This window comes from Larimichthys crocea, chromosome XXIV (genome assembly GCF_000972845.2).
Source record: "Larimichthys crocea isolate SSNF chromosome XXIV, L_crocea_2.0, whole genome shotgun sequence".
NCBI classification, from domain to species: domain Eukaryota; kingdom Metazoa; phylum Chordata; class Actinopteri; family Sciaenidae; genus Larimichthys; species Larimichthys crocea.
Genome location: NC_040034.1, coordinates 2,729,542 through 2,750,495, shown reverse-complemented (window position 1 = coordinate 2,750,495; position 20,954 = coordinate 2,729,542). Strand labels below are relative to the sequence as shown.

The following is a 20,954-nucleotide window of genomic DNA, read 5'->3' as shown; positions in this document are numbered from 1 at the left end:
GATAAAATAAAAACACAGTTTGATGTGAACTCTCTGCAGCTGTTCAGGCGTGATGGGGGGGAAAAGAGGCCGACTTACAATCTCTGTATGCGGGAGACGATGGTGTTGAACGCAGCTTGGATGTCGGCCGTGGTGCAGGTGCAGACCACTGGTAGATGGTGGTTTTGCAGCATATCTGAAAGATACTGAGAGAGGCGGAGGAGAAGAACTGGTTAAATCAGCTTTGAAAGGCAGCGATCATGCAAACTCGCCGTCCTCACCTGGCCCTGCCAGTCTGACGTGTTGATGAGGATGATGCTGTCAGGGAGGTGGTTATCAGACACCAGGATGTGGTTTAACTGGTCATACACCGTCTTTCTTGGGATCTAGGCAGGAAAAATAAGACCCGTGTTTAATAAAGTGAAGATTAGTTCCCTGCCCCACCCTCTCGTATGAGCATATACACACAGTGCAGCAGGTTTCTCCTCCTACCTGAAGGTGGCAGCGTGTGTCCAGGGAGCGCTCGTTGTCCAGGCTGTTCGCCCTCTCATTCTGCGGCCTGCTGGGCTGGCGCTCCTTCAGCGACGTGCTCCTTCCTCGCCTCCCTGCCAGCTTCGGTTCCTGCCTGAGAGACAGAGGCCGAGGTTTAACCCTGATCTGCAGGTGACGAGTACACGAGCACCAGTGATGATGCACTGATCTCTCTCTACCTGTTGGATGAAATGATTAGGGACTCCGTCTTTGTCATCTTGCCACTCGGTGGCAGCCTCTCTAAAAATGTGTCCATGTTGTCCATCTCCAGCTCTGTGGTCGGAGTCACCGCCTCCGGCTGCTCCTGAGGGAGCGCAGACAGACAGACAGAGAGAAACAGCAGCCGGGTTTTTACGAGCTCAGAGCTGGCAGACGTGTCCGTGCATTTTCCTCTGCAAAACACCTTTAACTGTCCTCGAGGACTTCAGCTGTTATGATTTATTATAATTCTATGTATAGAGCATATATGTGAGTCAACGTGACACCAGGCGATGTAAAAAGACACATAACTTGCAGGAAACATGCACTTTTTGTGTTTCAGGGTTCATCTTTCAATGTTTTTCCTACAAATATTGACTCACAATAACAAACGCTGATGCTGGTTAATGATGATACTCACAAAGCAGACGTTATCGGACACACTGTCATCTGGAAATTTGGCCCCGCCGCACTTGGTTTTATCCGGGTCAATCTGGAACGAGACGGCAAGAAGAAAAATAAACGTTACTGGTTCCGATGGAAGTTTTAAGTGTTTCATTGGACAGAGGCCCGACAGCGTCACAAACAAAACGCCGATCACGGGCTGATGGGAAAATCTGAGCTCACAAATGAACACCTTTCTGCTTACACTGGTCGGGCCTCGAGCTGTTTCACTATATCAGATGGAGGCGTGTGATGAGGAGCAGATAAAAATGTTGATTTCACTGGGAATTAATCAAAGTCACATGTTCAAAATATGCAGAAGAAGAAGAAGAAGTCCGAGTGACGTCTGGTCTCACCGGGCTGGGCGGCTCCCTGTGGCTCCGGCTGCTGTGGATGCTGCCGATCTCAGTCTGAGAGCTGGAGAGGGAGAGACCCTCGAAATATGGCCTGAAACACACGAAAACAAAGAGTCAGTGAAGGCATCACACGATCGTGTGTCACTGCAGCTCTAATGTCTGAGAAAAATACATCGAATTATGGGAAGTGAAATATCAAGAATAAACAGAGCTGGACAGGAAATCTCAGCTGCTTGATCTTCACCAATCTCAATAACAAACACTAAACTGCTGGTTTCCTTCAGCTATCAGACTCCTCTTCTGTGGAACCAGCAGACCTGGTTCACCTGGCTCAGGTGAGTCCTGAACCGTCCTTCAGCGATTCAAAGTTTTCCTGCTTCGTCGTGTCGCAGGTTCTCACGGATCGTGGCTACGCCGAGATCAGGGTTTGGTCGAGCCTCCTGCTACAGCCTGACGTCCACTACACACACTATTATTATTATTATCATTATAATTAGCATTACCACCTTTAGTCACATCTACATTCAAGTTCTTAGTTACAGTCATTATTTTATTGCATCTGTGTCTCTTTCTTTAATTCGAGCTTGGTTCTGCGTCTTAAAGTTTTTCCTCGACACCGTCAAGAAGTTCTTGCTCATGGTGTGAATTGTCGAGTCTCTGTAATTGGTTTTATAAGCTGTGCAGTGTAGACCTGCTCTGTGTGTCATGAGATGATTTGAAGTGAGTTTCCAACCCTCCAAAGAGCAAAACCCCAAAGAAAGCGCTCGATAAATTCATTTTTAAACAACATTTCATCATCGTCTTCTCAGATAAGTCACACACTCATAACTGCACAGAAACACTCACTTGAGTTTAGGTTTTGGCGTGCTGAGGACGCTGTCATCGTCGTCCAGCTCCGGCCCGCTGTCGCTCGGGTTCTCGAACTCGACACTGTCCAGGTCCAGGTCCTCCTCCTCCACCTCAGGGGGCGGCTCTGCAGGGTCTTGCTCTGAATCCAGCACCTTCACACACACACACACACATTTTTATTAGCTCAGCAGCTCCACGGCGGAGACAGAAGGAAAACTTCCAGATGAAGACAGAAACACTCACCTCGTCTGAAACTCGGAAGCGCTTCAGGAGAGCCACCACGCGCTGCTTAAAGTTCTGCTGCTAAAACACAGGAGAGCAAACACACGTCAGCCTGACCCGGTTATGATCCACTCCACTCCTCTGAGTAATCCAATACAGAGAAACCAGCGAGAGCTCCTCCATTTTAGTCATTTTACTGGCAGTAGATACATTTGCAGTGTTGGCCCCGGATCGATTCTGCTGCGTGCGCTCATGTAAATCAATAATCAAGCAGCATCATGCTTCATCTGCTTTCTGCGGGTTTCATCTCGCTCTATAAAACCGTACGGACCGTGAGGAAAAACATTTCAGCTGTCTCGTCAAAGCTGATCGACGCTTGACCATCTGCAAATGAGGCACCTACAGTACGAGCAGGACGAGGTGTTGATCGGGGATGAATGGAGTTTATTTTAGGAAGCACTGAAATCCTGAAGAACACACGAACTGAACTCATGGAGTAAAAACACAGAGTTCATCTTAAAGGAATACTTCCTCGCTGAGAAGTAGATGAAGATCGATGCCACTCTCATGTCTGTGAATTAAATATGGCGCCACTGTCAGCAGCCGATTAGCTGAGCTCAGCACTGAGACTGAAAATAAGAGTTCTGACCCCGCAGAGCCGACTCTGGACCTGCCGGCCCGCCTGACTCTACCTGTGAACCCGTGGGTTCTCTTTGGTTTCCTTTGTCTCTAAGCTTGTGGATCATCTTTTTAAAGTTCAAATCTTTCAAGTTGTGTTTCCTGTTTTCTCTCCTGAAGTTCTCCCCCGTCTGTGTCTTTAGTGTTGCGTTAAGTTCGAGTCCTCTCATGGGCTACCGTGAACAAGAGACTCAAACCTGAGGACGCGTAGTTGAGTCGTGAACTAATCGTTTCTCTGTTTCCTGTCCTGACCGAGCTGATGCAGCTGCCACGTGGCGAGCCGACCGACACGCCGCTATGTGTCTTCCCACCTGTCCATGACTTGTCTCACCTGTCGTCCTGCCTGTGAGTCCTGTCTTTCTTTCTCTGTCTGATGGTAACTGAATGTGTCTGCAGCGTTAGTTTGTTTTGTGTTCTTTGTGTGGTGTCTGCTCATGGTTGAGGGTTTGTTTCTCTGCACACAGGGAAGCTCAAACTAAACTTGAATGTTTGCTGTGTGATGTGTCTTACTCTGGTGATGGACGGCGTCCTCACAATCGACCTCCTCTGCTTCTTTGGCTTTCTCACGTCGTACTCGTCATCCTCGAGATCCTGAAACGAGACTAAATTAAAACGCGGCCTCCAATAAAAAAAAAAAACTATTTTATTTACACTCGTACGTCTTGAAGCAGCGTTTGATGATGACTGACTCACCTGTCCCTGCACGGCGTCGTCGCTGGCCTCCTGCTCCGAGGAGAAACTCTCATACTCTTCCTCGGAGTAGTTATCTAAAGCAGAAGACAAGTAGTGAGATTAAAGGCAGAGTGTGGAGTGCAGACGGCGCCTCGCACATATTTTAAATCTGACATGCAGCCAGGCTCTGAATATGCATGATGTGGAGTACGCACAGAGCTGCATGCTTCCTCCATTTAATCACTTTCTGCACGATTAAAGAGAAAACACCACGCAGCCTGAACTCTGTGATCCCTGCACTGTTCGGCCCATCGAGCGTATTGGGTGATTATGACGGCTTCCCGCCGCTTTAACCTCACGACACCGAGAGGCAACGAGAGGCAGAGCGTACCGGAGCATTTGATCTTCTGTCCTCCCTGCAGGGCGGCCTCCTCGTGGTCTATCGGCTGACTGGAAAGGGAAAAGATCCAGATCTCTGCCACCTTCCCCAGCATGTCTTTCTGGTTGCTGCAGAGAGGCAGGACCTGGCCTCCCTCCGTCGGGTGCTGCATCACCTGGAGGAGGTGAAAGAAAAGAGAGTGGAGGCAGAACGTTAGAAAGGAGGCCGAGTGAGATTTCTAATTACTCATGATTAACAAACAAACACGACTGCATCGCCGTGTGAAATCTCTTTATAAATAAACCGTGCTGTAAAAGTCGTGTTTGTTTGACGGCGTGGGTGGCCGTCTTGATTAATATACTAATATACTAATTAATACTTTGACATTTCAGGGGAAAATACGGTTAATTGCATTCTTGCTGAGAGTTGGATGAGGAATGATCGTGTGCCGCTTTAGCTGCAGGTGCCGGCTCCAGTTTTATATTATTATATATTTATTATTAAATTTAGACACGAAGGCAGCATCAGTCTTTTTCTCCTGAAAATGTCAAACTGCTCCTTTAACATGAGAGGCTTAGGGGGGAACTTAATTATCTTAATGACCTCGTTTTGTCGGGTTGCAGCAGCAGCTGCCTTGCTCAGCAGCGACAGTGAGACACAGTGAGATTCATTCATCCTGGATGTGTTCGAACAGACTTTACTCCAGAGATTTTAAAAACCCGGGTCACATCAGGACAACACCGCCCCAAAATCTGGATTTGTTCTAGCGCAGTCCGGAGGCCGTGTCGGCCTTTAGTCATTTACACTGCAGCTTGTGTGGCTTTGTATCCTCGAGCTGAAAACACAGAAGAAGCATTTCTTTCTTGTGGTTTAAGCTCCATGTTTCTTCTTCTTCTTCTTCCTCCCAGGCGCCGAAATGTTTTTTTTTGTCTCCTCTCAGCTGCTGAGACGTGACCTTAATAAGCTCCACTGAGCTTTGTCAGCCATATGGGAGCTCCTTAGTGTAACAGCATCATCTGTGCTAAAAAAAAATATATATATTCATCTGAAGCAAGTATGTATTCTTAAAACACAAGACAATATTTGTCTGTCGGGGTGAGAGGACGATCTGAACAAAGCGTGGACGCAGGGAGGCGAATCTTCCACAGATAAAAGTATTTTCAGACTAATTAGAGGCCAAAGCGTCTCTGAGAGACAGAAGTTTCAGTACAAGAGGTTCCAGCGAAGCCATGTGTGAAAATAAGGAGGACAAAGTCTCCAACAGCCGACACTTCCTCATTATATTTTCACACCGGTCCTGACACTTACAGCCTGTTACAGCTCATGGATCTTTGTGCCCCGTCATGAGACACAACGAATAAAGTGCAACGGACGTGAGATGCAACCTCGTTATCCTCTGTAAACTGCACACACACACACACACACACACACACACACACACACACACACTCATGCTGTACCGTACCTCGGCCATGTCGATGGATCCCACCGCGAGGGTCTTGTAGCCCAGGATAGTTCGGTTCTTGTATCTCTTCCGCCTCTGCAGCATGATCTGCAGCTTGTTTCCTTCTCGTTTCAAGAAGTGAGGGTACTGCAGGGAGACAAGACCAGAAAAGAAAATCATCTTATTGTCAATAAATGTGCGACATGTTTCTTCATTAAGCCAGCAGATCATGAATCGATCCCACACTCACCACCCTGCTGCTGTAAACACAATATTTCCTCCTATTTCAGTTAAACGTTTAAATATGAAACATTTCTCTTTTAATCACTGAATAAGACTTTTAAGGACCCGTGTGTACGATCATTAAGACTCTCTCTAGATCACTGTAGAAACATGGTGGTTTAATATGCTGCCATGGCATCCAAGACCCATTTTAAGACCCATCAAATCTTGTTTTCCACGATTATACACTAATGAAAACATAGTTGTGAATATTATATTCCTTTAACAGAGTCGTTTTCTGCTGCAGTTTGTATGGCAACAAAAGCAAACAACCTTACATCTATTAACAAAATAATATAAGACAGACTTTAATGATCCCACGCTGCAGAAATTGACTCGTCACAGCAGCTCGTTTACACAAACTGGATCAGAAATAAATCATAAATCATTAATCTATAGAGAAAGGTCATGAAGTCGAAGGAGCTCTTTCTGTTTAAGGCCTCCACAGTCTGAGAGGACTAACATCCTAATAAATTCATTTATATAAACCATTAAAAATAAAGTTTGAATTTACATTTATTTTAAAAGTAGTTACACGACGTGGCTTTTACTTCAAAGCGGCGAGAGGAGCACGGACGAAAACACGTGAAACAACCAAAAACTGTTGAACTTTAACTCCGAGCGATAAAGTGAGTAATAAAACAGCCCAGCTGTTTTTAGGAAACCATCGAAGCTTTTAAATTTACGACTTAATGTTTTACAGCCTCAGTTGGAACAGAACAGTCACACATTTGGCCTCATCGAACAACACTCTGTCAGACAACAGATTCATCTCTGGACACACACACACACACACGGCTTCATGCCTCATGTGTCTCTAATTACCATGGCAACAGGTGTGATAACCCCCCCCCACACACACACACACACACTGAACTCTTTAAAAATCTCACTTCATGATTGTTTCCTTGTTTACCTGCAGTGAGAAGGTGAGCGCCAGGTCGGTCTCCACAGACCCACTGGGTGGCAGCACTATCTCATGGGACCTTAAAATCCGTTTGGAGCCCTGTTAAAACAAAAAGAGAGGAAATGGGTGTTTGGTGTTCAGCATCTGTGCCGATGACAAACTCATCTCCCAGGACGTGTTTCTGCTCAGCGACTGGTGCAAAATCCCCCCAGAAATAAACCAGACATGATGCTCAGCATCGTCTCAGACATGTCACACGTTATATTTGTGTTTGCGTGCGTGCAGCAGGTTTGCACATGTCTGCATACCTGGATTTTAACGGCGATGACCACGGAGATCAGCTCTTTATCGAGTTCTCTCATCACGACCAGCTTCTTCAGAGTCAGGCTGCACAGTCTGAGCAGAGAGAGAGAGACGGAGGAAGGAAATCGTGTTTAGTTTAACGCCGCTGGTGTGTTTTGTTTTTATTTAATATGCACAAACAGATGAGTCACACGCACATGAAGAGTGTATACAACAGTTTACAACGATGCAAAACATCAGTGAATCAGCAGGTTCAATGACTCGTTACAGGAGGCGTTCACTAGGTGATGAAAGTGTGAACGTGTGAGCAGGTCATCGATATCTGTGCAGACGGAGGCCGATCACATCCTGTTTGAATGAAATGTCCCGCTCACACAGCTTGTTGTTGTTGTTTCAGATTCCTGTTTGTGCGCCGATGAAACAAAAAAAGAGATATCTCAGCAGGAAAATATGTGTTTGGATCGCCGAGCTACTCGCTTCTCCCTGAAGCTGCTGACTCACTGTGAGCTCAGGCGACACATACGAGGATGGTTTGAATGTTCTCATCGAAAGAAAAGTATGAATTTAAAGTCTCTTTACTTTGTGTGTCACTGATGTCTAACAAACATGTTGTACGCTTTAACTTCATCGTAAAATATTTAGTATCAATACGTTTTTCTGCCACTGTCACTGTGGGTAATGTTGAGGTTCTGTAAATAATATTCTAAAGACCTGCTCTGTGTGGATCCAGATCAACGACAGTGTAAAGAATGGACAGCGCATCCGTGGATCATCGACGGACCTGACGTTTTGGTGCTCATGCAAACCATCTGTAACCACACCCACCTGTCAATCAAAGTGTCCACGCTCTTAATCCTGCATAACTTTAAGCCTTAATATAATGTGAACAGGTGAGTTGTATATAAATTCACCCTCAGTACAGTTGTCATGAACGGGGAAATTAGCTACAGAGACCAAAACTGTTTTTTGTACCAGGCTGTAAACATGTTTATTTCTGCTGTGAAGTTGGACATTTGAACATGGGGACTTATGGAGACTGCCTCACTTCTGGAGCCAGCCTCAAGTGGACATTTGAGGAACTGCAGTTTGTCATTTGAAGAGATAAAGTGATCAAAGTGTGACGTCACTGTGGACGGGGGCGTGGTGCATCAGCTGCAGGAGAGAGGTGTGGGGAGGGCTCAGGAGAGCAGCGCCAGGTGAGTGTGATTGGCACACCGGTGCCCAACTGGCTAATCACTCTCGCCCTCTTTTGCCAACACAGTAGCGTGCTGGACCAGATGAGGAAGCAGGACGGACAGACGAGGACGCTGGCAGACGGCAGCAAGACGCCTGCGAACGGCTGCAGTGTTAACTCGCTCAAACTGAATAAAGAATCCCTCGCAAACTGTCTTTGGTCTCTGACTGGTCTGTGCAGTGAACCCACAGTGGCAGCAAGCCTGTCACAGTCACATATAAATATGCTGCAGAGTGCAGTCCAGATGATTCGGAGCCAGATGTTGAAAAGATGTGGATGCATTCTTCTCTCCACTGAGTGTAACCGTGTCAGGAAGCTGTCAGTGTCAGACTGCAGCCATGTCGAGACTGACGAGTGACCGTGACGGGTTTCTGCCTCTTACAGGAAGTTTTTCCTCGCCACTGTCGCCCAGTTCTTGCTCATGGTGGGAACTGTTGGGTCTCCCCTTCACTAACAGACCTGCTCTGTTAGTGTCATGAGAGAACTTCTGCTATGATTTTATTCACTAGAAAGCAGACTTCACTGTCATTACTGGAGCATTGCTGCATATTTTCTGCTGATTATCGCCATCCACTATCAAAACATGCTGCACAGGAACATCATCCAGCGTATCATCAGATGTTTGAACTCCGTGTCAGTGTTGTTTAGGCTCTACTAATCAAACATTTGACCTGTAGATTACGAGGCAGCCAGCGGGCCACAAGCTCAAAACCTGGAGGAGAAAGAAGTGGCTGAAGATCACAGAAACTTTCCTGCATTCCTACACTTGTTAGTTAGCAGCAGGCCGAGCTAAATCCTCTTTCACTTGCAGAAAAGCGTCTGCTGGCGGAGCAGAACAGCGACACCGAGGCCGGGTGGTGGCGGCGAGGCAGTCGGGGTGGCATTATTAGAGCAGTGTGTGTGTGTGTGTGTGTGTGTGCAGGGTGTTTTAACAAGCCCGTCACGATTTTTGGAGACACTTCTTCACAAAACAAACGTGGAGGGGTAAAAAAAGGAGCTTTTTATTTGGAGGGCTGCTGCTCACCAGCTTGGGGACGCCTGTTCTCAGCAGCCATTTATCATCCGGCTCGCCTTTTTTTAAATTAAACAGTGTTAACGCTGCCGTTGGCTCGGAATGACATCACTCCTGTATTATTCCGGGGCATAACAACACGGCATTGAATGTCGTTTGGCAGCAGGAGCGCCTATTCAACAGGGGGAGAAGGGGTAAAAAGATGTGGGTCAAAACTGCCACGAGAAAGAGAGAGAGAGGTGGAAAAAGCCGAGAGAGGCACAAACATCCACTGTCATTTAGTCTGAGGACTGAGCGGCTGACCTTGGATGTAACCTAACTCCTCGCAAAGTCTCCTATTTTGAGAACTGGAGGCGAAACACTGACAGAAAGGTGAGGCACCAAAACAAAGACAAGAACCACACAGTGTGCCGAGTGACATAACGCTGCAGCAGAGGGGAATCAATCATCCTCGAGAGAGAGAGAAAGGGAAACATGGACGCGATGACAATGGCAGGCTGAATGAAGACCTTTCACTTCTTTGAGCTGAAGAAATCTCAGGCACAACTGACACAAGCCAAATGAAGGCTCGCATTGTCTCCGGCTCCGGCTCTCACGCGGACAATACGCGGCATTCTTGCAGCCCTGTTTTGTATTCAACCCTGTTTCGCATCGGCCGCACAAGCCCACAGCACCATCTATTTCAGTTATGCTAGGTGGCTGCGTGTTGGTTTGCGTGGGCGGAGACGACCACATGATCTCTGCTCAAATGTCACATTTAGTTTTCTGTGTGTGTGTGTGTGTTTTTTTAACCATCACAATGGTTTTATCGTGTAGTGTGAGCCCAAAGGAACAGAAAACAACAACAAGATTCAGGCGGACGTGAGAGCGACTTCGAGTTTGAGGTATTTTCTGAGTTTGGTGGACACTCTCGCCTTAAAGGTAGCATCATCTACAACTCAAGGCTCCACCTTAAGAAACGCCATGTCGAAAAGCATCAGTACGCTTCAAACAAAGTGTCAACAAGATCGACCACGTAAGAGCAGAGAAGGTTCAAACTTCTCTCTCTGTATCTTCTTTCATTCTTCACCCTATGGACAGAAGTTATGTTGTGGAGACCATCCCCGCACCGGATGTAAACAGAGGCCGGTCCCGAGGGTGATAACAAGTTGATAAATCTCCAGCAGAAGCTGGAAGACGTGTCTACACCGAGACAAAAGGTCTCGTTTGTATCGTATTCGTTTGGTTGCAATCTGCAACTTCCACCACTAGGTGTCACTAAATCTTCCACACCGGACCTTTAACAGAGACTCAACAAGTCTCACTGTGAGCAAAAGAGGAAAAACTTCCTTTACGAGTCGGAAACCTCGCGGTGATCATTCATCACTCGGACTGGACGCCTTCTCCTTCGACATCTGACAGCTTCCTGACGTGGAGAGAAGAATGCATCCACATCTTTTCAACATCTGGCTCAGAATCATCTGGACTGCAGTCTGCTGGTTCTCGCTGTAGATTTCCTGTGTGACGTCACACTTTGGTCTCTTCAGAAAGTCGGTGTAACAGGAGACGAGTATCGGCTTCGACGGCCTGGACGTTCTCTCCGTTCTTCCTCTGGTGCACAAAGAATGAAATATCAAAACAATGCAGCAAAGTGCTGAGGTTTCACTCCACAGCTGCTGCTGCCTTTGTCACTCTGAACTCAAGTCCAGGGCACGTTTGTCGCCACCGGCTAATGCACCGAGCTCCTATCTGTGTTCGCAGACACGCGTTCAACACTGCACAGCTGCTGTTTTGGCTCTGAAGCACAGAAACATGTTCCCTGTTCTGTCCCAGGGGGGCTCCTCTCTGCTCGGCAGCCTGGCACTGCCAAATCCCGATCCAGTGGCCAGCTCAGCACAGATGCTCTGGCAAAGGCCCGACAAGGGAGGACCGGCGGAGCCACGGCGGTGCTGCTGTGATAGCAAAATGACAATCGCTTCATCTGCCAGCAACAACAAACCAACAGGAAGCTGTAACACCAGCACCGTGTGTCAACACGGCGCTGTAAACACGCCAGAGGGGACGACATGAGCTGATAACCCACGCCAAAACACATCAGACATGTTAGCACATGGAGGCTCTGTGAGGCTGAAATCATGCGATACTGAAGATTCTGCAGCTTTGCACACGTTCCACGTCCTAATTTCACTTTGTGCGTCTTTATACTTCATGTCACTTCACTGAGGGAAGCGTTGCACATCAAATACTTCCAGAAATGCCACTAAAGGTACTTTTACAACATCTACTGTCCATGCAACTCCTGTCTTTAAGGATCCTGCTAATTCTGCTCACAACTGTTATTCACAATTATCTTCTTAATGTGTGCAAAGCGATTAAATATGTGTGTGCCTACAACAAACACGCTTGCAGGTAAGTTTGGCATGAGAGCGCTTGGAGCTTTTTGCCCGTCTGTGGTGAAAATAACGACAGTACGGCAGAATACTTAAACTTGCCAAATGTTTGTGAAGGTCAGTGAGTCGACTGAAATCTTATCACAGTAGATATTTTGAAATAAAAGACACAAATTTGCCCCGAAGGACAAAATATTTGCATTTAATCGCGGCCGTCATTGTTGAGTAAATACAGTCGTGGTTCTCATGCAAACATGCTCGCAGTGACAGCGTTACTGTAACACGCTTATGTAACGTTTATCATGTTCACCGTGTATTTTGTTCTGATGACGGCGCTCGAGAGAAAAGTTGCATGATCCAATCCAAATATGACAATGACAATCCAAAAAACACCACCAATTTCAACCTTGTGGTGGCGCCAGAGGAAAAGTCAAAGAACAATCAAAGTCTGTGTGGTTCATCCTCTGGGGATCAAGCATGTCTGCACAAAGTATCGCGAGGATCCGTCTGATAGTTGTTGAGATATTTCACCATGTACTGATAACACACTTCAACATGTAGACTGTAGTTCAGGGTCAAATTAAACCCCGACACACACACACACACACACACACACACACACACACACAGTAGGTCTCATCTCTGGATACGTGTTACACTGTTACACCTGTCAGGACCGACAAGGCCTCAACATTATTGGACTTAATGACAGGAAGACGTGCAGAGTTTGAAGCGTATTAACTAACCGGCTGCTGATGGTCACGCTTTGTCAAACAGACAGAAACAGACTGACGGTCGGACACGGAAACTTCCAGCATGATCTTCCTTGCAGGGCGAGAGTTATCCAGGCAGGTTTCAAGGAACATTGAAGGTAAATGTCATTAATTACTGAGACGACACAGAAGCAGCGACTCTGAGCTGCTTTGGGGATTGCAGCAGAATCTTGCAGAGTGAAACAGTGTGTGTGTGTGTGTGTGTGTGTGTGTCAGCTTAAACAGGTCAGAAAGTTTAGTGTTGTCGAGTCACAGTTACTCCAACGCAACAGTGAACTGGAGTTTCTGGAGTTTTGAGTTGTTCTGAGCCATCAGAATCAAATCTAACACTTCGACTGCAGAAGATTTCAGGACACCGAGAAACGACGACACACTGTACGACGGATGAATGTATTGGGTAACGCGTTAGAGTACTCTAATTACTTTTTTCGTGTAACATAACACGTTAGTTTCCTGCGTTAAGTAATCAGTGACTTCGTTATCATTTCTGTCTGACACAGAGGCAGCTGTTCAAATTTCTGGGAGATCGTTGACTGCTCGTTAATTTCTAAATGGATCTGAATCTGCTGCCTGTTTACCTCAGACTGTGATTACTTAAATGCACTTTCATAACTGCATTCGGGAGTCGCCTCCAAACCATCCAAAAATAATTAATTAATAAAACGCTATGTGGCATATTGCTGACTGTCTTTCCTGTTGTTGTTGTCCTGCAGAGTTAGTTAGGTTGGATGACTGACAGTGCAGCATGTGCGAGGCTGCAAACGGCTTTTCATTTGTGGTAACGCATGAGTACTCTAACGCGTTACTTTGATTCATAGGTAACGCTGTACCGTAACGGATTACTTTTAATTAATGGTAACGTTGTAACCTAATGAACTACTTGAAATGCATCGCTCCACGCTGCAGCTCTGCAGGCCGTGGAGAAGAAGTGCATCGATATGACGCACACACACACAAACACACACACACACTCACAGTCTGATTGCAATCTGCTTTTTTCATAACTGATGGTTAACCTACATCAGAGCGGGGGAGAAAAAAGTATTTCCATGGCAACCCCTGGAAATCCATGCAGCGCACACGTCTGAATGAAAACAGGCTGCCCGAACAAATCCCAAAGCAGCTCGAACACCTTTCCCATCAGCCCCGTGTGTGTGTGTGTGTGTGTGTGTGTGTGTGACTGCTTTATGTGCTGCATCTGTCGTTTTACAGTCTTAAGTTACAAATATTAGAAGTAATCAGATACTTCTGCTCTTCTTGGTTCGACTCGGAGCGGTCAAGTGTGGTAACGTCAAAGTGGCCTAAAGGTCAGCGGTGTGAATCCGTGAACCGCGCTCGTGCTTTTGGTTCTGAAATCATCTTCGGAGCCTCGAGGCCAGAGGCGAGCTCAGAATGAAGACAGGAAACATCGAGCTCGGTGGGAGAGGAACGAAAAGTCGAACATGTGTGACTTTGTTGTAGCAAACACAACGAGTCCTTTGACTCCAACAGCTGCAGTCAGACAGCTCATAAAAATGTTGATGCAATGCTTCATAAAAACATAAATCAAACTTGGCCGCGGAACTATTCAGGTGTGGGGATATTTTTAAACGTGGTGTGTTACATATCGACCGTAAAGAAGTTTAATTATGTTCTGCAGAGTCGAACCTTCTGGCATACAGCTGTGGGGAAGTATATCCCCAACACGGATCGAAAGCATGCCTGTAAACCGAGCTCGGCCGAGGAAAGAGCGCTGACATGTGTGGGTTTTTCTCCACAGTCACCAGACCTCTGAACATGGTAATGTTCTGATATCACAAGGCATAGTGGAGATGTTGAAATTCTCCGGAAACACTGACATGTTATTATTTTTTTACTCGTGTCCGGATCAGATTCCAGATTCAGGACAGAAGAACTTGCAGAAAAAAAGGTGGTTCAGTATAATCTGACGCAGTCCGCTGCAAGAAAAGTGCTGCAGGTCCGAAATTCAGAAATTGGATTTTCTTCCACAGATTGAACGTCCGACAAAGGTCGACGCCTCTCCTCTGTCATGATGAGATTGAAGCTTTTTTGTTATTTAGATTTAACATACTGGACGAGCGCCGACAATCAGAGACGGAGCTGTGACGTTAAAGAACACCTCTGAACTCTGTCTGAGCTTTGTGTAATCAAAAAGAATGCAGCGACATGTAAAGTGGTAAATCCTCGAGTTTATCCTCGGCCCTGTGAGCTCAGCTTCAATCTGTACATAAGCCACGCACAGTAGCTGCTGTCGGATAAAAACTTTGCACCGTTTCATCAGTTTGCCAGTTAAAGAAGCTTTTTTCTCTCTCGCTGTCTTTAGATAAATGATTTTACGGCTTTTTAAAATCACATTTTAGCTCAAAGGTCCTAAAATTCGACTCTGGATTCACAGCTGGGATGCATGTATAGACAATAAATGCATAACTGCACTGGTCTGTGTCGTCTCGTCCAGAATCAGATGGAAGTCCTGAGATGGCTCCTCTCTGGATATCTGATACACTTTTAATTCTTACGTCGTGTTCTAGCATCTATTTTAAGTGTGTGTGTGTGTGTGTGTGTGTGTGTGTGTGTGTGTGTGGGGCAGGAAGTGGCAGTGTGAAGTATGGAAATCTCATTATCGATGCTGCTCGCTGCAGCAGGGCTCCCAGCGTACAGGAGGAACAAATCGAGCAGCTGAAACTGAACCTCGGATGTTTACGTTACCCGACCTCTCTTCACTCGTCACATGCTGCTCGCTCTTTATGTTTGCAATACATGATTTTTATAGTCACTCATGAAAAACGACACAAACTGCAGTTCCTCTAACGTCCACTTGAGGCTGGCTCCAGAAGTGAGTCAGTCTCCATAAGTCCCCATGTTTCACAGCAGAAATAAACATGTTTACAGCCTGGTACAAAAAACAGTTTTGGTCTCTGTAGCTAATTTCCCCGTTCATGACAACTGTACTGAGGGTGAATTTATATACAACTCACCTGTTCACATTATATTAAGGCTTAAAGTTATGCAGGATTAAGAGCGTGGACACTTTGATTGACAGGTGGGTGTCGTTACAGATGGTTTGTTTGAGTAACCAGGCGTCATTCAGCCGCCTCAGGTCTGCAGATGATCCACATCTTTGCAGAATTTTACCCTGAAACTCCACCGGGAGCATTTCTCCCTGCAGACTTTGTTTACTTGCTCAGATTTGGTCATTTTCCTGGTTTATGTTCTTCTAAATATGCTTGTACATGTGTGAATATGCTACGTACTTCATTTGAAATTTGAATTTCTGAACCGGACCGCGGCAGAGCCGGTGGGGTTTAAAATATTGACTAGAAAGGCTGTGTAATTTGGAATTTGGGGGTTAGATTAGGATCGGGACTGGGAGGCAGAAGAAGACATATCACTACAGAAACAGGCTGACTTACATTCAGTGGATTACTGCGGACTAATGTTCGAACTTCAGAGTCAGATAGATTAACTACATGTGGCTTTGTACGACGAACGCGGCTGTGACGAGGTGTGACAGGTTCAACAATCCACAAACACTCAGTGTCAGACCGCGGGGGGCCACAAAAGCAGACAAGACTTCCTGTCTGTGGTTAATAACCACCAGGAGAGTTTTCAGTGGAAACATTAACCTCGGTCTGATGAGTACGGGACACGTTTGACATTCTTCCTGTGATATGAAGCATATCCACAGTCACTTTTTTAGCTTTAATAATATGCACGATAACTGGAATAACTGCAGGAACTAAGCGGAGCTTTGCTCAGTTTGTAGTCCAGATGTGATCATGATTTACAAATGTACGTTTAGGCGTATTAAAATCATCATAATTAATGTTTTCATACTTTGTTTGTCACTTTAAATCATCATCGCTCTGTCTCTTTCATGGCTCAGCAGCATGGATACGGTTGCTATGGTAAACCAGTGGGCACGCACAGAATATGAATCGGTTAATGGACTTGCACTAGTGTTACAACCACTCAAGGTCTATGTCTCATTCACACACCGACGGTTCAGAATCTTGCTCAAGGGCGCTCGGGCATGCAGACCGGAGGAGCTGGGGATCAAACCGGTGATCATCTTTAATAAAATGTGGGTAACCATAGCAACAACACAACAACACACAACATATCTTTGGATACCTGCCGTCCAATCAGAGATCAGCTGTGTATAAATCTATCATCTACATGCAGAGTCTGTCCGTGTGTCTTTAATCTGCCATCTGAATATAATCATGTGCAATCATCACCCTGACCCGCCTCTCGTACGCAGCTCATATTCCTTCCCGGAGTGTGAACACTGTGTGTCAGAGAGCTGGAGTGACCTAAATTCTCACGTCTCTGGAGGTTCTGCAGAAAATCATCCCTGAGTATCCGTCCATCTCTCTCTGTCTCTGTCTCTGTCGGTATCTCTCGCTTTGTGACTCACAGTGAAAAAACGTGAAGCCCTCAGAGACGCTGTGAAACAACTCCTCAGCTGCAGGAAAGTCTGCAGTGCTTTGAGGAATGACATTCTTTCCATGGGCTTACGGGGGAAAGTTGGAGCTGCTCTGCAGAGAAGAGTGTTTTCCCTGTCAGACCGCCGATCCTTCACCTGACGGTGGATGCAAACTGTCACACGGGAAAGTGTGGCGGAGGTACAGACTGTACTTAAACTTTGCGTGGAGGAGCAAAGATAATGGAAAACTTCTCTTCACATTAATTCACGATCAGAGGCGAGCAAACTGTACATTTAAAGCAGAAGAATGGATGGCAGGCTGTTTAATATTAGCCATTAAAGTTAATTAATTAATAAATTATGCATACAATCACCCCCATACAGAGAATCCTGATGATGTATTCAATCATTTGTACCACCTACTAACACTTAAACCCAAAGTCTCGCTTCCTGCAGATGAAATGTGCTTCTGACAAACGTTACTTGTGTGTAAAAGAGTCTGCAGCCTCACAGGCGACAGACTCACTAGAGACGACTCTTCTGTCCTTGGATCTTTGACACCACTGAGGAATGTAAAGTTCGACCTCGAGGAAAGGTGGAAAAGGAAATTAGAGGACGCTTTCCTCAGGCTCAGATGAGACGAAGCTTCAGAGCGATGGAAGTCGAGCCGGCGAAGGTCGTGTTTGCACGTTATCGCGCTTAAACCGCGTCCACGTGACGAGAAACAGCCGTAGTGATGGGAAAGATTCTCTTAGTTTGAAGTTGCAATCGTCAAAGAAGGAAATCTCCAGAATAGGTTGTGAGGGAGTGAAAAATATTGTGAATTATTTATGATTTATATCAGTACATAAATAAGATATCGCTCAGACTGTTTGTTTGCTTGCCAGACTCTTGTAGGAGGATAAAAATGATGTCAGTATTCAGAGATCTAGACGTCAGATCACCGGACTGAAGAGACGGTTACTGTCTATAAATATCTGCATACATCTCAGATCTTCTCACCCTCACAGCAACATCAGACCACTCAGATCGTCCCACCGTGGCATGTTGGTTGTGCTTTGGCTTTTAACTGTATATTTTATTCATTGAATCAGATTACACTGGAGGCAGAGGAAGCAGAACAGCGCCACAGATTTTGCATGTCCACCGACAACTTCCTGACATAGTTACAGTCGGTGGAGAGACAAACATCTTTTCAACATCTGGCTCAGAATCATCTGGACTGCAGTCTGCTGGTTCTCGCTGTAGATTTCCTCATCATCTCTTTAGAAAGTCGGTGTAACAGGAGACGAGTATCGGCTTTGATGGCCTGGACGTTCTCGCTGTTCTTCCTCTGATGCATGAAGAATGAAATATCAAAACGATGCAGCAAAGTGCTGAGGTTTCACTCCACAGCTGCTGCTGCCACCGGCTAATGCACCGAGCTTCTATCTGTGTTCGTGGACTCGAGAACTCGTGGACGGTCAACACCAACGCAACACAGAACAAGTAACAATGACCTGCAGTTTTAAAGAATATCTAACTAAACTAAACCTATGCACCTACGGGAGCCTCAGCAGGCTGCTCATGCGGTCGTGACGATGACCTCTTTAGGCACCGTAGCTTCTCCTGCACGCTTGAAATGGGAATCTCAGCATTAGACGCCATTGACTCTCACACACTGCAGCTGACTGAATGACGTGTTTCATACGCGCTGACTGTTTTCTGAACGTTAAAGATGTGATTGGAACTGCTGTGACGAGGCGACGCGGCCTCTTCTTCACAGAGCTAAGAGTGAGATCAGTACAGTACCGACACACACACATGGTGGATGATTGGTGAGTTTCCGTCGCTATGGAAACTGGGATTACAACATGGATGCGGCTTACTGTACACATACAGCGTGCATGAAAGGAGATCCGCCTGCGTGCTTTGACATCAAAGATGGACGCGGTGTCGCACCGTCCTCGGACTGAAACCGGACACGCAAACATTACGGACTAATTCTGCATTCCAGCGTCTTAAATACACAGCGTGCACGGTCAGGGTTAGACCTGGTGGCATCCTACACTCGACATGCCATACACACACACACACACACACACACAGACACACACACACACACACATACCAACACCTCCTGTAACACCGCAGTCTCCGGCTGCTCCGCCACATGCTTCGCCCGCTGCAGACAGAAGGTGAAGTCGGTAAACAAGACCGCGCACGACTGAACTCTTTTTCTCTCAGGACATTTCTGCTTTGTTGAGCAATACAGAGTAAAGAGAGAGGTCAGAGGTCAGAGGTCACACTCGGATGCACACACATCCTCTGAGTCGATACTATTGAGTAAACTCTGTGTACTGTACGGTGGCGTGGTAATCCTTCAAGCAAAAGCAGAAATACTGCAGTGTAGATGACATATCATCGCCTTTAAGGTGAACTTGTTGGCACAGTAACTGATTATTAGTTACAGAACAACCTTACATGTTCACCTGGCGGCAGGTAAGTGTTTCTTTTAGCTCTGTTTTGGTCTCTACCAGCTCCTGAGGGAAAAATCTGGATCTTTAGCTGCTCAATGTTAAACGGACCTATCCACGCCGTGCAAGGTGCCAGCTGCTCATCAGTTTTATTCATAAACATACCGATAATTTGGGGTTCAGCGTCTTCCACCAGTTGTCTGATTAGTGAGGCTGCTAACTGTGTCTGACTGCTGTTCGGTGCTCAGCAGGTAGCGCACAACAGGTTTTTAGAGCTTTTTTCTGCAGCCGAAAACACGATGAGAGGGATGAGGGTGAACCGAGACACATGTGACCAGACGGCAAAATAATGAGCTGAAACTGTAAAGGAGCTGCAGATCAGAGATGAGATTTACGGCTCTTGTGGGGCCGTTCAATAGATTCGATTTGTGACCTGCTGACATCTTTGTCGACTTTTAGATTAGCCGGGAGGACGAAGACACAGGACTACAAACATGGCGGCGGCCCAAGCCACCACACCGAGCTTCAAAACCTGTTGGTGACGTCGCGGACACGCCGTCCGTTCTTTCAACAGCTCGACTCCAACACGACCTCAGCATCGTGAGACATTCGGAGAGCAAGCACGATGAGACGCTTCACAATGACTTGACTTATCTAAATATAATTTAAACACACAGTACTGTGCCAAGCGAGTTAAAACAAAGCTCCTGAGCTGCACATGTGCACGCAGAAATGTGACCATTCATCTTAAATTTGTCGTTTATCTGCGTCTGTCGTCCAGCAAAGTGCCGAGGCCAAGTGCTGAATCTGTAAAAGCTGGTTGAGAAAGGCTCAGAGTGATGATTAGACTCTTTTCTTGCTTTTCTTCCCCTCCTGTGGGTCGGCATAATCCTGGTGGAGTGAGGCCCGGGGGCGGGATGCCAGGAAGCCCTGGGCAGAGAAGAAGAAGGAGGAGGAGTCCATGTGTTGGATCGGCGCCCAGCCTCCCTCCCCTAAAACCAACAGCTACATCCACACGCTCGGCGAACATCCATGAGGTTGCAGAAAATCGTGGCAGGGAGAGTTTGGACGTAGAGAAAGATGAAAGAGATGAAAAGGTGAGTAAGGAGAGGAAAGTGAAAGCTTCATGAGAGAAAACCAAAGACAGAAAGAGAAAGAGTCACGGCGCGGTGCAACTATTTATTTGAGACGGTGCAGAAACAGATTTGACAGCCGGGGCCGTCTTTGTCTGGGTTTTGGTTTCAAGTGTTGACATCTGCCGCCTGAAACTCCCAATTACCGCCTGAAGAAAAACACTCACAGCAGCAACACAAGAAGAAACCTCTGGCAGGAGAGGCTGCTTTGACTCAGCGAGGGAGGATTTTATTTACTCCCACGGTTCTGATTGTTGCTGTGGCTCTTAATACTGACAAACACAAAGTCTGACAGAGGATTTCTTAC

At 46.4% G+C, this 20,954-nt stretch overlaps 1 protein-coding gene across 4 annotated transcripts in view; it reads right to left on the bottom strand.

The window, feature by feature from the left end:
- The window catches only part of pacs2 (phosphofurin acidic cluster sorting protein 2), a 53,477-nt gene that overhangs the window by 10,442 nt on the left and 22,081 nt on the right, over positions 1-20,954 (bottom strand). For 3 of the 4 annotated variants that reach the window (XM_019277890.2, XM_019277892.2, XM_019277893.2), the window contains exons 2-15: positions 7,250-7,337; positions 6,951-7,040; positions 5,774-5,899; positions 4,321-4,483; positions 3,951-4,024; positions 3,768-3,848; positions 2,601-2,660; positions 2,355-2,509; positions 1,509-1,599; positions 1,130-1,201; positions 690-814; positions 472-604; positions 261-365; positions 79-185 (exon numbers count right to left, since the gene is read on the bottom strand). In XM_019277890.2, the coding sequence (XP_019133435.1) occupies positions 79-185; positions 261-365; positions 472-604; positions 690-814; positions 1,130-1,201; positions 1,509-1,599; positions 2,355-2,509; positions 2,601-2,660; positions 3,768-3,848; positions 3,951-4,024; positions 4,321-4,483; positions 5,774-5,899; positions 6,951-7,040; positions 7,250-7,337 (1,470 nt within the window). The remainder of the gene's footprint in view (positions 1-78; positions 186-260; positions 366-471; positions 605-689; positions 815-1,129; positions 1,202-1,508; positions 1,600-2,354; positions 2,510-2,600; positions 2,661-3,767; positions 3,849-3,950; positions 4,025-4,320; positions 4,484-5,773; positions 5,900-6,950; positions 7,041-7,249; positions 7,338-20,954) is intronic. The other variant, XM_019277891.2, reaches the window with a different exon arrangement.